This window comes from Gopherus evgoodei, unplaced genomic scaffold (assembly GCF_007399415.2).
Source record: "Gopherus evgoodei ecotype Sinaloan lineage unplaced genomic scaffold, rGopEvg1_v1.p scaffold_38_arrow_ctg1, whole genome shotgun sequence".
NCBI classification, from domain to species: Eukaryota; Metazoa; Chordata; order Testudines; family Testudinidae; genus Gopherus; species Gopherus evgoodei.
The window spans coordinates 870,189-886,098 of record NW_022060059.1 but is presented as its reverse complement, the minus strand read 5'-3'; the positions used below and the strand labels follow the sequence as shown (position 1 = coordinate 886,098).

General features: G+C 55.1%; 1 protein-coding gene across 1 annotated transcript in view; it reads right to left on the bottom strand.

Annotated features, from left to right (window-relative positions):
• Positions 1 to 15,910, bottom strand: part of LOC115642159 (coiled-coil domain-containing protein 33-like) — a 291,133-nt gene that overhangs the window by 142,613 nt on the left and 132,610 nt on the right. Inside the window, exon 11 of the mRNA XM_030545599.1 lies at positions 12,948 to 13,121. Within this exon, the coding sequence (XP_030401459.1) occupies positions 12,948 to 13,121 (174 nt within the window). The remainder of the gene's footprint in view (positions 1 to 12,947; positions 13,122 to 15,910) is intronic.

The window sequence follows — 15,910 nt, the reverse complement described above, 5'->3', positions numbered from 1 at the left end:
CCCGGCGACGTTCCAGCGACTCATGGACCTTCTCCTCCACCCACACCAGGAATACACCACTGCATACCTGGATGACGTAGTTATTTACAGCACATCCTGGGACGACCACCTAGAACGGGTGGCGGCGGTCCTGCAGGCCCTGCGAGATGCTGGACTAACCACCAATCCGAAGAAGTGCCGGATTGGCTGGCAAGAGACTACCTACCTCGGCTATACTATCGGCAGGGGACAAGTACGGCCGCTCGTGGGGAAGGTCCAAGCCCTAGCCGCCTGCCCACCCCCCACCACAAAACGACAGGTACGTCGCTTCCTCGGGTTGGCAGGTTATTATTGGAGGTTCATCCCTGGCTTTGCATCCATCGCAGCCCCGCTAATGGACCTCCTCACTAAGGACAGCCCACGGCGGATAGAATGGACCCCTGCGTGCGACCTGGCCTTCCAGACCCTCAAAGATTGCCTCTGCCGGGAACCCGTCCTGTACAGTCCGGACTTCTCCCGAGGGTTCATCCAACAGACCAATGCCTCCGAGGTAGGGTTAGGCGCAGTTCTGTCTCACGAGGTGGAGGGCGAGGAGCACCCCATTGTCTACCTGAGCAGGAAATTGTTTCCACGGGAACGGCACTATGCCGTAATCGAGAAGGAAGCCCTGGCCGTGAAGTGGGCTTGTGACGCCCTCCGATATTACCTCCTAGGGGGCACCTTCTTACTGGTCACAGACCACGCCACGCTCTGCTGGTTGGCGCAGATGCGAAAAAACAACATGCAGCTCAGACGGTGGTACCTAGCGCTGCAGCAATATGCCTTCACCGTCAGCCACCGGGCCGGCAAGGAGCATCTTAATACCGACTTCTTGTCGCACCTGGCGGAAATGGGGAGGCCTGACCCCGATGGACCGGGGTCAGCTTTAAGGGGGGGGTTAGAGAGGGGGCCCCACTCCCCCATGCTCCTGAGGGACATAGGCCAGAGAAGGTGCAGGAGGCCCCGCTCCACGGGCGCCCTGCCCCCCAGAAATCAAGGGGCGGGACAGGAAGTCCAAGGCCCGTCCCGCCTGTCCCCACCCCCCTGGAACTCAGGGGGCGGGACCAGAAGTACAAAAGCCCGGCCCCAGTGCTCAGTTAGAAGGAGGCTGCCAGAGAAGGCAGACACTAGGGCCCGAGCTCCTGCTGGGCCCGACCTACCCCGTGCCCGGTACCCGGAAGGGTACTGGCCTGACCTCCCCTGGGGCCAGTACTCCGAGGAGCCGACTGAGCGTTCCGACGCTCAGCCTGTGAAGGAGCTGTCTGGACCTCCCGACGCCCGGTACCCCGACGAGTGGCCCGGACCTCCCGATGCCCGGTACCCCAACGAGTGGACTGGACCTCCCGACGCCAGACATGCTGAGGAAAAGACGGTTACTCACCTTTGTAACTGTTGTTCTTCGAGATGTGTTGCTCACATCCATTCCAGTTAGGTGTGCGCGCCGCGCGTGCACGTTCGTCGGAAACTTTTTTACCCTAGCAACTCCAGTGGGCCGGCAGGTCGCCCCCTGGAGTGGCGCCGCCATGGCGCCCAATATATATCCCTGCCGGCCCGCCCGCTCCTCAGTTCCTTCTTGCCGGCTACTCCGACAGTGGGGAAGGAGGGCGGGTGTGGAATGGATGTGAGCAACACATCTCGAAGAACAACAGTTACAAAGGTGAGTAACCGTCTTTTCTTCTTTGAGTGATTGCTCACATCCATTCCAGTTAGGTGACTCCGAAGCCATACCTAGGCGGTGGGGTCGGAGTGAGAAGTCGCGGCACGGAGCACTGCAGTTCCGAAGGCCGCATCCTCTCTCGACTGCTGGACCAGGGCGTAGTGGGAAGCAAAGGTGTGGACCGATGACCAGGTCGCTGCCCGACAGATTTCCTGGATGGGCACACGGGCGAGGAAAGCCAGCGACGACGCCTGCGCCCTGGTAGAATGCGCAGTCACACGGCCCGTAGGGACATGGGCCAAGTCATAACAGGTCCTGATGCAGGACGTAACCCAAGAGGATAACCTCTGGGAGGAGATAGGAAGCCCTTTCATACGGTCCGCTACCGCCACGAAAAGCTGGGGGGATTTGCGGAAGGGTTTGGTCCTCTCTACGTAGAACGCGAGAGCCCTACGGACATCCAGCGAGTGGAGCTGCTGCTCCCTGCCTGAGGAGTGAGGTTTTGGGAAAAAAACCGGAAGGAAAATCTCTTGGTTGACGTGGAAGGCTGAGACCACCTTGGGCAGAAAAGCAGGGTGTGGTCTCAGCTGCACCTTGTCCTTGTGGAAGACCGTATATGGGGGGTCTACCACAAGAGCTCGGAGCTCCGACACCCGTCTAGCTGAGGTGATAGCCACTAGAAAGGCAGTTTTCCAAGAGAGGTAGAGCAGGGAGCAAGTAGCTAACGGCTCAAAGGGGGGCCCCATGAGCCGGGACAACACCAGGTTAAGATCCCAGGTCGGAGCAGGGGGACGGACGTTAGGGAATAAACGTTCCAGCCCTTTAAGGAATCTCGACACCGTTGGGTGAGAAAAAACGGAGCGACCGTCCGCACCCGGGTGAAAGGTGGAGATAGCTGCTAGGTGGACTCGCAACGACGATAAGGCCAGGCCTTGCCCTTTGAGGGACCAAACATAGTCTAAGATTTCGGTTACCGAAACTTCCATAGGGCGGAGATTTCTCTCTACGCACCAACAGGAGAAGCGTTTCCATTTCGCCGAATATGTGGCTCTTGTGGACGGTTTCCTGCTGCTCAAGAGCACCTCTCTCACAGGCGTGGAGCAGCGCAGCTCGGAACCAGTCAGCCACGCAGGAGCCACGCCGCTAGGTGCAGCGACTGCAGGTCTGGGTGACAGAGGGTCCCGTGGTCCTGGGTAATCAGGTCCGGATGAAGGGGCAGGGGAACTGGGTCGGCAATGGCCAAGTCCAGCAGCATGGTGTACCAGTGCTGCCTGGGCCATGCCGGGGCCACCATGATCACGAGAGCCCTGTCTCTGCGCACCTTCAGGAGGACCTTGTGGACCAGAGGGAACGGGGGAAACGCATAGTAAAGGTGGGTCGACCACTGGATGAGGAAGGCATCCGCTATCGACCCCGGCTCCCTGCCCTGAAAGGAGCAGAACGCTTGGCACTTCCTGTTCCCCTTGGACGCGAAGAGGTCCACCCGGGGATAACCCCACCTCTGGAAAATGGAGAGAGCGACGTCCGGGCGAAGGGACCACTCGTGTGACAGGAAGGATCTGCTCAATCGATCCGCCAGTGTGTTCCGCACTCCAGGGAGGAAGGAAGCCCTGAGGTGAATGGAGTGGGCTACGCAAAAGTCCCAGAGTCGTATCGCCTCGAGGCATAGGGAGGAGGACCTGGTGCCGCCCTGCTTGTTGATATAGTACATGGTCGTCGTGTTGTCCGTGAACACGGCGACACAACGACCCTGAAGCTGATGACAGAACGCTTGACAAGCGAGGCGGACCGCTCTCAACTCCCGCATGTTGATGTGTAGCCCCACCTCCTCCTGGGACCACAGGCCCTGTGTCCGCAGGGTCCCTAGGTGGGCCCCCCAGCCTAGATCTGAGGCATCCGTTGTCAGGGATACCGAGGGCTGAGAGGGGTGGAAGGGAAGACCCGCACATAATACGGACTGGTCTAACCACCAGCCGAGAGAATCTAAGACCTTCTGGGGGATTGTGACTAACATGTCTAACGGTTGCCTTGCCGGCCTGTAATGACTGATAAGCCACAGCTGGAGAGGCCTCATGTGGAGCCGAGCGTAGTCGGTCACAAAGGTGCACGCCGCCATGTGGCCTAACAGGGTTAGACATGTCCTCACTGACGTCAATGGGGCTGACCGCAAACGTTGAACGATCGCCGCCATGGTCTGGAACCGTTGCAGAGGCAGCGAGGCCCTGCCCACAGTGGCGTCCAGGACGGCCCCGATAAATTCCACCTTCTGAGTGGGCCTCAGGGTGGACTTGTCTGTGTTTATCAAGAGGCCCAGACTTGCAAACATGCCGGTGATCACGCGGACATGGCTGTTGACTTGCTGTTCCGACGTGCCCCGAATCAACCAGTCGTCCAGATAAGGGAACACGTGGACACGGTTGCGCCGAAGATGCGCCACGACAACTGCCATGCATTTTGTAAACACCCTCGGGGCCGTGGACAGGCCGAATGGGAGGACTGCAAATTGATAATGAAGAGCCCCCACAACGAAGCGGAGAAAGCGTCTGTGGCGCGGCCAAATGGCAATGTGGAAATACGCGTCCTGCATGTCGAGGGCGGCGTACCAGTCTCCCGGATCCAGGGATGGAATAATGGTCCCCAGGGATACCATGCGGAACTTCAACTTCACGAGGTATTTGTTGAGCTCTCGCAGGTCGAGGATAGGCCTGAGGCCCCCTTTGGCCTTGGGGATCAGAAAGTAGCGGGAATAAAACCCCTTGCCTTTCTCATTTTCCGGAACCGCCTCTATAGCTCCTTTGCTGAGGAGCGTCTGCACCTCCTGCCGAAGGAATTGCTCCTGAGAGGGGTCCCTGAAGAGGGACGAGGAAGGAGGGCGGGAAGGAGGAAATGAAACAAACTGCAGGCGGTATCCCATCTGCACCATGCTTAAGACCCAGCGGTCCGATGTTATTTGGGACCACGCCGGGAGGAAAAACGAAAGGCGGTTGGAAAACGGGGGGGAAGGATCCATAGGGGAAACTGTTACCGCGCCCTCGGGCACACCTTCAAAATGAAGGCTTAGGACCAGGCGGGGGTTTTGAGGAGCCTTGGTTCTGCCCCCCTTGGTTCCCCGACTGCCTGCGCCTTCTGTTCCTGCCGCGGCACCTGTAAAGGTCCTGCCGCTGGTGGAACTGGGAAAACGGCCTGCGTTGTTGCTGTTGTTGCGACCTAAAGGGTCTACGCTGCGTCACGGGGGTGTGCATCCCGAGGGACCGCATAATGACCCGGTTGTCTTTTAGACTCTTGAGTCTGGGGTCTGTCTTGTCAGAAAACAGGCCCTGGCCTTCGAAAGGAAGGTCCTGTATAGTATGCTGGAGCTCCGGCGGAAGGCCGGAAACCTGCAGCCAGGAGATGCGACGCATCGTAACTCCTGACGCGAGGGTACGGGCAGCCGAGTCCGCAGCGTCCAAGGAGGCTTGTAAGGCCGTGCGTGCGACCTTCTTGCCTTCGTCCAAGATGGCCGTAAACTCTTGGCGAGCATCCTGTGGCAGCAGCTCCTTAAATTTGTCCACTGCCACCCAGGAATTAAAGGCATATCTGCTCAGCAGGGCCTGCTGGTTGGAGACCCTGAGCTGCAGCGCCCCAGCCGAATACACCTTACGGCCAAGGAGGTCCATCCGCCTGGCTTCTCTGGATTTGGGGGCTGGAGCCTCCTGGCCGTGACGCTCCCTATCGTTCACTGATTGCACCACCAGTGAACCCGGAGTCGGGTGTACATGGAGATATTCGTATCCCCTAGAAGGGGCCATGTACTTCCTCTCGACTCCTTTCGCTGTCGGAGGGATGGAGGCCGGGGACTGCCAGATGGTATTGGCATTGGCCTGGATGGTCCGTATGAAGGGCAGGGCGACCCTGGTGGGAGCATCAGAAGAGAGGATGGTTACAATTGGATCCTCTATCTCCGAGACCTCCTCTGCCTGCAGACTCAGATTTTGAGCCAATCGCCTGAGGAGGTCTTGGTGCGCCCTGAGATCCAGCGGGGGGGGACTGTTGGAGGAGGTACCCGCCACCGCCTCATCCGGGGAGGAGGATGATGAGACCCCAGGCACGAGAGTGTCTAACTGAGGGTCTTCCTCAGCCCTCGCCTCTGCCTCCGGAGCCACAGCGGAGTCCTGCTGCTTGGACCCTTCCTCCCCTTCCGGGGAGGGAGGGGGGCGAGACAACGAGGCTTCAGGGGCCCTACGCTCCGCAGTCGCCGGCCTAGCAGGGAGCTGCTGGGGGCCCTGGGCCTGATGGTATGCCCAGGGTGTCCAGAATCCCCACTGTTGTGGGCCTTGGTCCTGCAGCGGCGGATCACCGAACAGCGCCGCCTGCCGGTCGGTGCCCAGCGCATACCCGCTGTCCGTCTGGGAGGATACGGACGGCTGTCTAGAGGGCCACGGAAGGGCCGACCCTGGATGGTAAGTATCTGCGCGGGTCGGCACGGAGGATCGTCTCGGTGCCGGGGACCGGTGCCGTGAGTCATAACGGTGCCGGGATCGGGATCGGGACCGAGTTCTGTCACGGTGCCGGGATCCTGACCGGTACCGGGCGCCGCTTCGGTGCCGGGACCTGCCACCAGCTCGGTGCCGGGAGGTCGACCGAGACCTGCCACCAGCTCGGTGCCGGGAGGTCGACCGAGACCGGGACCTGCCACCAGGTCGGTGCCGGGAGGTCGACCGGTGCGGCGAGTAGCGTCGGGACCTGCTCCTGGAATCGCGGTGCCGGTTTCGACTGGAGCCTGACCGCGACCGTCTCGATGTCGACCGGTGCCGCGAGTGCGACCGGTACCGCTGAGGGGAGCGGTGCCGGGACTGCGAGCGGCGTCGGGATCTGGAGCGCCCAAGACGTCGGGACCTGGATCGTGAACGATTGTCTCTGGGCGGTGCCGACATCATGGGCTTGCCTCTGGACACGACCCGCACCGGAGGTACCGGGGGTGGCAGCCGAGTGGGCTCAGTCAGGGCAATGAGGTCCCGAGCCGAGGCGAAGGTCTCCGGTGTGGATGGGACCACTATCTCAACCCCAGATCTCATGGGGGAGCTCGGCGGCACCGGACTCGACGGACCCGCCGGGCCCGGAGTCGACGGTGCTGGCGGCGCCGCGGCCGATGTCAAGGCCGGGCGCTCTAGCCGGGTCTGCCTGGCCGGAGTATCGGACTTCGACGGCCTTGGCTCTGACTCCAGTGCCGGAGAGGGTCGGTGCCGGGGAGTCTTCTCGGTGCCGGTGCGATCCGGTGCCGGTGCCGATACCACGGCCTGCGAAGCCGTCGGGTCAAGTGCCGCCTCCATAAGGAGAGTCCGGAGCCTTTGATCCCTCTCCTTCTTTGTCCTCGGCTTAAAAGCCTTACAGATGCGGCACTTGTCGGATCTGTGCGATTCCCCGAGGCACTTCAGGCACGCTTCGTGGGGATCGCTGGTAGGCATGGGCTTCTTGCAGGCCGCACACTGCTTGAAGCCTGGCGAAACAGGCATGAGCCTGGCGCCGGGTGCCGGGAAGGGCTAAGCCCCCGGCGAAGAACTACTTAACAACTATTTAACTTAACTATCTACTTAACAAACTAATTAACAACTATAATGGACTAGAGATGAACGATAGATAAATGATAGAGAACTAGGAGAGCTAGGGATGTGGAGGACAGCTATGCCGCGCTCCACAGTTCCAACGACCGACACGGCGGTAAGAAGGAACTGAGGAGCGGGCGGGCCGGCAGGGATATATATTGGGCGCCATGGCGGCGCCACTCCAGGGGGCGACCTGCCGGCCCACTGGAGTTGCTAGGGTAAAAAAGTTTCCGACGAACGTGCACGCGCAGCGCGCACACCTAACTGGAATGGATGTGAGCAATCACTCGAAGAAGAACCCATGATCTGGGACCCCCCGGACTACGCTGGCAAAGGGCAGGTACCCAGTGAGGGGGAGGTTGGAAGTGGCCTGGGGGCAGCTGACCCCAGTCAGGCTGCAGGCTCACCTGAGCCAATGGCAGTGTGTTTCGGTCAGGATCCCCCACTGACCGCTAGCGGTGTTGACTGCTACTAGGGCCCCGGGCTGGAACGCAGTGGAGTGGGAGGGCCTGCGTTCCCCCTGCCACCCCTTCAAGGATGGCAGACTCCCCCTTCCCTGACCTGTGGAGGCTATATACTGTTCCCCTGTGCTCAGGCCCGCTGACGAGGCCTGAGCCTAGACTGTGTGTGTTGCCCCGCCCTGCCCAAGGGCCTGGGCGTACTTATACTCTGTTCCCCTGTACTCAGCCCCGCTGACGAGGCCTGAGCCTAGACTGTGTGCGTTGCCCCGCCCTGCCCAAGGGCCTGGGCCTACTTATATACTGTTCCCCTGTGCTCAGCCCCCGCTGACGAGGCCCGAGCCTAGACTATGTGTGTTGCCCCGTCCTGCCTAAGGGCCTGGGATTATATATATATATTGTTACCTTGTTGCTCAGCCCCGCTGAAAGGCCTGAGTATAGACTGTGTGTGTTGCCCCGCCCTGCCTAAGGGGCTGTGCCACTTGCTAACTGTTGTGGGTTCACTCCGCCCCGCAGCAAGGGATGGGCCCCGAGTCGACCGAGCGCGGTGGGCCGGTGTGGCTCCCCTCCGCCCGCAAGGAGGGTTGAGCCCTGGCGCCACTCTACTACACTCCCACTCCCTTTATTCAGAGGCCTGCCTGACCTCGAGGGCTCCCCTTCCATACTCCTGGGTGGCAGAGTCCTCGTAACCCCAACAAGTCTGGATTCCTGTTGGCTAACCCCCAACTTTGCCATGGTCACTTAGGGCGGGGCTTAGGGTGTCCCCACTCCAGTGTGCTCTCTCCACACTAGATGCTTCAAAGCAAATACAATTTATTAAACAGCAACTAATTACAAAAAATAAAGGAAATATGGGAAAGTTTAAAGGAAAACCCGTCACTCCGCTCTGTGGGCATAGGGAACCACAAACAGCCATCACTGGAATGTCAGAGCAGTTGATGGTTGAGTTCAAGATCCTCACAAAAGGAAGAAAGGAGAGTAGCAAAATACGGACCCTGGACTTCAGAAAAGCAGACTTTGACTCCCTTAGGGAACTGATGTGCAGGATCCCCTGGGAGGCTAATATGACAGGGAAAGGAGTCCAGGAAAGCTGGCTGTATTTTAAAGAACAAAACATCCCGATGTGCAGAAAGAATAGCAAATATGGCAGGCAACCAGCTTGGCTTAACAGTGAAATCTTCAGTGAGCTTAAACACAAAAAGGAAGCTTACAAGAAGTGGAAACTTGGACAGAAGACTACGGAGGAGAATAAAAATGTTACTTGAGCATGCAGAGGTGTAATCAGGAAGGCCAAAACATAACAGGAATTGCAGCTAGCAAGGGATGTGAAGGGTAACAAGAAGAGTTTCTACAGGTATGTTAGCAAAAAGAAAAAGCCTAGGGAAAGTGTGGGACCCTTAATGAATGGGGGAGGCAACCTAGTGACAGATGATGTGGAAAAAGCTGAAGTACTCAATGCTCTTTTTGCCTCGGTCTTCACAGACAAGGTCGGCTCCCACACAGCTATCCTGGGCAACACAGTATAGTGAGGAGGTGAGTAGCTCTCAGTGATGAAAGAACAGGTTGAAGACTATTTAGAAAAGCTGGACATGCACGAGTCCACGGGTCCAGATCTAATGCATTCGAAGGTGCTTAGGGAATTGGCTAATGTGATTGCAGAGCCATTGGTCATTATCTCTGAAAATTTGTGGCAATTGGGGGAGGTCCTGGACAATTGGAAATAGGCAAATATAGTGCCCATCATTAAAAAAGGGAAGAAGGAGAACCAAGGGAACTACAGACCCTCACCTCAGTCCCTGGAAAAATCATGAAGCAGGTCCTCAAGGAAACCATTTTGAAGCACTTGGAGGAGAGGAAGGTGATCAGGAACAGTCAACATGGATTCACCAAGGGCAAGTCATGCCTGACCAACCTGATTGCCTTCTATGATGAGATAACTGGCTCTGTGGATATAGGGACAGCAGTGGATGTCATATATCTTGACTTTAGCAAAGCTTTCAATACGGTCTCCCACAGTATTCTTGCTAGCAAATTAAAAAAGTGTGGATTGGATGAATGGACTATAAGCTGGCTAGAATGTCGGGCTCAATGAGTAGTGATCAATAGCTCAATGTCTAGTTGGCAGCTGGTATCAAGCAGAGTGCCCCAGGGGTCGGTCCTGGGACTGGTTTTATTCAGCACCTTTATTAGTGATCTGGATGATAGGATGGATTGCACCCTCAGCAAGTTCGCAGATGACACTAAGCTGGAGGGAGAGGTAGATACGCTGGAGGGTAGGGCTATGATACAGAGGGACCTACACGAATTGGAGAATTGGGCCAAAAGAAATCTGATGAGGTTCAACAAGGACAAATGCAGAGTCCTGCACTTAGGACAGAAGAATCCCAGGCACTGCTACAGACTAGGGACCGAGTGGCTAGGCAGCAGTTCTGCAGAAAAGGATTTGTGGATTACAGTGGATGAGAAGCTGGATATGAGTCAGCAGTTGCCCTTGTTGCCAAGAAGGCTAATGGCATATTGGGCTGCATTAGTAGGAACATTGCCAGCAGATCAAAGAAAGTGATTATTCCCCTCTATTTGGCACCGATGAAGCCACATCTGGAGTACTGCATCCAGTTTTGGGCCCCCTACTACAGAAAGGATGTGGAAAAATTGGAGAGAGGTCAATGGAAGTGATCAGGGTGCTGCGGCACATGACTTACGAGGAGAGGCTGAGGGAACAGGGGATTTGATAGCAGCCTTCAACTACCTGAAGCGGGGCTCCAAAGAGGATGGAGCTCGGCTGTTCTCAGTAGTGGCAGATGACAGAACAAGGAGCAATGGTCTCAAGTTACAGTGGGGGAGATCGAGGTTGGATATTAGGAAAAACTATTTTACTAGGAGGGTGGTGAAGCACTGGAATAGGTTACCTAGGGAAGTGGTGGAATATCCATCCCTAATGGTTTTTAAGGCCTGGTTTGACAAATTATTTAGTTGGTGTTGGTCCTGCTTTGAGCAAGGGGTTGGACTAGATGATCTCCTGAGGTCTCTTCCAACCCTAATCTTCTATGATTCTGTGATTCACAGTCTGTTCCTCACAAGTCCAAGGCCTCCTGCCCAGGCCCTGGCTGTGCTGCAGAGATGCTGCAGGTCAGACACTCACTCTGGTGGTGACCACACACCTTCACGCTCTAGGTGGCAGGGTCCTTCCCCACAGCATTATCCACTCTTCCATCCCATTGAGGTTATGATCGCCCTCCATGTCTGGCCTGCAAGGTCTCTTGGCTGTGGTTGTCTCCCTGCACTGGGCCCACTGCTCAGGATCTCCCCTCATTCTCCCCAGCTGCTTACTGCACCTACCTCCATACTGCTCCAGCTACAGCCGCAACTCCAGCCCCAGCACTGTTGTTGCTCTGCCTCCAGCTCCCTGGGCTGCTTATCTGACCCCTCTGGCTCTGGTTGCTGCAGTTCTCCTCCCAGCACTGACCTGTTCCCAGGGCTGCTTCTCTGGCTGTTGTTGCTGCAGCTCTGCTCCCAGCACTGACCTGCTCCCTGCGCTGCTTCTTGTGTTCTCTCTGGCTGGCGAGGCCTTGCTCCTGAGCTCAACTCAGGCCTCTGCTCTCTCCCTAGTCTGGTCCTACTCTGTTCCAGGAAGTTCCCACAGTTGCCAACTTTCATGCGGTAAATAAGTACCCTCACTTTCACAATAAGCCAAAAATCAAGCTAATCCCATTGCAAAACAAGGCCAAAACAAGCCAATCCCTAAGAACCCCAGCACTCTATGTGACTAGATTCCCCCGCATGCAGTCTGGGCCTGTGGTGGGCCCACTGTGCATCCCTGATTCTCTCCCCACCTCTTGCCCCTGCTTGCCGGGAGCTGATTGAAAAAAAAAAAGCAACAAGCTACAACAAGCAACGAACTACATGTCAAACAAGCAACAAGCCAAAAACTAGCCATCAAGCAACTCCCAAGCCAATGAAGCCAAAAACAAGCCCAATTTCTGCATGGGTTTGGCATGTCTGGCAGTTCCACTCACAAGGAGGATGGGACCCCCACAGCCTCCTGACTCCCTCATTAGCCTGCCTGCCCTGTCAGTCAGGCTGATCTGCAGTATTGGCCTCTCCCAGTTGCTGCTGGGACTGTCAGTCTCAAGATCCTGATTTCCCATTGACCTTTCCTTTTGGTACTGGGAGATGGCCAATCAACCCCCTCCCCCACTAAGTTTTAGTAAGGGGCCAACCGACCCCTTAGATCAGGGGTCTCAAACACACTGCCTGCAAGAGTTATTTGCTGCGGCCTGCCAAGCTTCCTGCCCCTCTGGAGTTATTTCCTGTGGCCACCAAGTGCCCCTCACCCCATCAACAGCCATTGTCCAGCAAGGGAGCTACAATGCAGTGACTCACCTGCATGAGGCCCCAACCAGGGGAATTGCTCAACCTTGCTGGAAGAGACTCATCAATGCCCCCCAGACATGCCTGGACTTGTGCTCCAAAAGCACATGGACTGAGGGTATAAAACAAACAGAGTAGACGCACATAGGGCCTTTCTCCTGCCCCACCTATGCTGCAAGCAACCAAGACACAGAGAAGAAGACAAGACTCCAACAGAGGAGATTGGCCCAGGTTTAAGGAACAAACCTGTGTACTAAGGACTGCAATATCCAGTGGAGTGAGAAAAACTGCTTAATCTAGTTGCTGCCTAGTCTAATAGAGTTGAGAGTTTAAACTGTGTGCTTATATTTTATTTTCTTTTGATAACCACTCTGACTTGTTATGCTTTGATTTATAATCACTTAAAATCTATCTTTATAGCTAATAAATTTGTTTGTTTAGTCTACCTGAAGCAGTGTGTTTGGTTTGAAGTGTGTCAGAGGCTCTCCTTGGGATAACAAGCCTGGTACATATCAATTTCTTTGTTAAATTGACGAACGTATATAAACTTGCAGTGTCCCAGCGGGCATAACTGGACACTGCAAGACAGGTTCCTAGGGTTGTTTCTGGGACCGGAGATATTGTCTAGTGTCATTCGCTTGCAAGTAGCTGGGAGCAGCTTACATGCCAGAGACATGGTGAACAGCCCAGGAGTGGGGGTTCTCACAGCAGAGTTGGGTAAGGCTGGCTCTCAAAGTCCATGACCGGAGAAGCCTAGCAGATCATCAGTTCAGATAATACCAGAGAGGAATGTCGCACCTGTGCAATGCTCCTAAGTCTTATGTAGGCAATCTATGTCATTGGGGAAAGGAAAGAACTTACCTCATCCGGGGGCTGAAGTGCTAACTTTAATTTGTCCCCTTTGACGGAAGCATATGGTACAAGAGAGGAAGATTGTGCCCAGGGCTCTCTGATTGCCCCAATCTTCCCCAGGAGTTTGGGATCCAGGATAGGAAGAGTGTCAGTGATGGACGGGGTGAGAAACATATCCGGTCTCTGGAAAAAACAACAATACAGCTTAGATGGAGAGAGCTTAGCTGTAGGCAATGGATCAGAGCTGAAAAGAGCAGGGGGACTGGGTTCTGAATAACCCATAGTCTCTCCTGTGTTTGCTTCTTAGAAATCAAGACCCCTTGGGCCTGATTTCCAATAGCCCAGAAACCCCCAGCTGCCTCCAGAAATGTGAGAGTAATTCTGCTCCTAATTTCCATGTGTTCTGGCCATGCTGGTCTGCCTAGCTGGGATAGCCGTGCACAAAGCAGGCAGAGAGTCGTGTAGGGCTTCTGAAAAATCAAACCCTGCACAGTCTGTTCCTGTCAAACAACAGATCTCAGGCACTATGGTCTTCATTTTCAGAGGTCCTGCTCTGACTGATTCCTGCTGGGGCTGTGCACTAGCAAATGAGAGGAGAAGGCTGCTGGGACTAGGGACATAGAACATGGGAATCGGAGTTATGGGTCTAATTCCTGGCTCTACTAGAGCCTTGCACTTAACCTCTCTGGCTCTCATTTTCTATTGCTAAGTGGGGATAATAATCCCTCCCTGTGTCACAGTAGCATTTGAGGCCTGTGGACTTTTGAGGCTTAATTCCCTGAAGTGAGCTGCTAGGTATCTGTGGCTCCTGCCTTTCTCAACAGATATACCCTGTACCTGTTCACAGCCCAGTCTGGTCCCTTGGCCTACATGCTGGTATTTATATCTCTTCCATCTAATCAACCCCATGTTGGGAAAGGGGGACGACTTTTCTTCTGGCTGACTGTGCCTCCCCAGGCTTGCCATGGTGGAATCTATGCTATTGGCTGCATAGGAGAGAGGTCTGGGGAGAGAGCAGCCCCTACACTTGGCCCTAAAGGATCACAAGAACGTAGCTTCACAAAGTGTTTCCAAAACCTGCATGGAAATGCGACGATGACAAACGTCCCTAGCAGGACCGGCTCGGTTTTTTTTCCGCTCCAAGCAAAGAAAAAAAGGGAGGGCTAAAGTGCCACAGCCGAAGCAAAGTGCCACCCCCAAAAGGCCAGAATGCTGCACCTTGAAAAGGGACACCCCAAGCACATGCTTGGAATGCTGGTGCCTAGAGCCGGCCCTGGTCCCTAGGACAGTTCCAGCACGCTGGGCTTTGCAAGGGATTGGCATGTTGCAGATAGCAAGCAGAGCCAGGGCTTGAGCCAGATGCTAATTCAGGACTGTAATGCGATTTTACCTTCCTTCATTTCCGGCCACTCAGCTCTGCCCCGCTCCCCCGCCAGCCTGGGTTTTATAGACTGTCACCTAATCTGGTTAGAGAGGGAAGTTGGATCTAATTAAATAAACAATGGAGTCCACAGAACCCTTGCTGCTGCCCTGGGAAAGGGGTCATGGTTAGGATGGTGGGGGAGGGGAGGGTGGCTTTATGCTTTGCAGAATTTGCTTGATGAATTACAACAATGCTCCACCACTGCTGGCATCAGCAGCTGCCTTCTGCTACTCCCAATGGTGACAGGGCTCCCAGCTCATAGCTTTCATTTATTCCACCATGTGAAGGTTTTGGTTTCTGTAAGTACTGGGCCCATGGCCGCTGGGATACTGTGAACAGGCACACCCCTCTGACAACGCAGCTCGGCAGTGACATGCTGTGGAGCTTGTACCCCAGTCTGTCAATGCTCCTCATTTGTGACCTGGTATTTTGAAGCCGGATCTCTGCCAAACATTGCCACACTCTCTGGTTTCTGATCTGTAGCAATCTCTGCTTCCCTGGCCTGGACCCCATGGCTCTGCCAACTCCCTTCATAATCTGATTCTGCTATTCTGCGTTTCTCCACTTGTGGTTTCTTTGACAAAACAAATCTAGGTGCCACTGTTCCCATGACAGTAACTAGGTTCACTGGGGAAGGGACAGGCTCTGAGTTCTCAGCCAGACACCGGGAGTTAGGAGCCTAATTACTTTTGTGGATCTGGGCCAGGTGTCTCCAAGCCTACTTTACCCAGTGTTACTAGTTGCCAAAGACTCCACTCCCCAGAGCCTGTATCTTATCTAGTGACCCCATTCTTGGGAAACAACGGTTTGTCTCATGGCTCTCCAATGTGGCCGATTACTGAGCTGCTGAATGCCAGTGACTGCTATATTAACACTAGTCCCTGACAGCCATCACTTCTGCACTGGAATAATCAGCAAAGTCCATGGTATCCCCATAATAATCAGTAACCTGTTCCTCTGATACTGTCGCAGCTCCCTACTCTGCAGTAATCTGTAGGCCTGACTTTTGACTAATGTGTTATCATTGGCTCTGATCCCTGTCTGCATTTGAAGGGGTTGTGCTCAGGAGGGTGAGATGCGCAGACACAATTCCATTGCCCTTGGAGTTGTTCCTGTACTGATACAGGCCTCGGTTTAGGGCTCAATTACATGGCTAATATTAGGGAAATTCACCAGCAGCCCAAACAACTGGGAAAGGCAAAAGGCCCTTAAATAGAAGAGAAATGATCATTCACTGGAGAAGATTCAGCTGGGACCATGCAAACTCCATGGAGCCGGAGGATTCTTCACTGCAATAATCTCAAGCCTCTCTCTCCCATGATTGGTGTGCGCCTTGCAGACAGTCTCTTCATTTAGCACAGCCCAAGTAATCAGGCACCTCTAACTTGCCAAATTGGTGTCTGTGATGGGAAGCGGTGAAATGGCCCTTGCTATGTCTTACTCCGTGACTGTGGATGACACTGTCTTGTTAGTGCATTAATGAGGAGCTGTCTTTGAAGGCACAAAACAACGCATATCTGCAGCCTTTGGCCCGAGTGCCTTTTCTTCC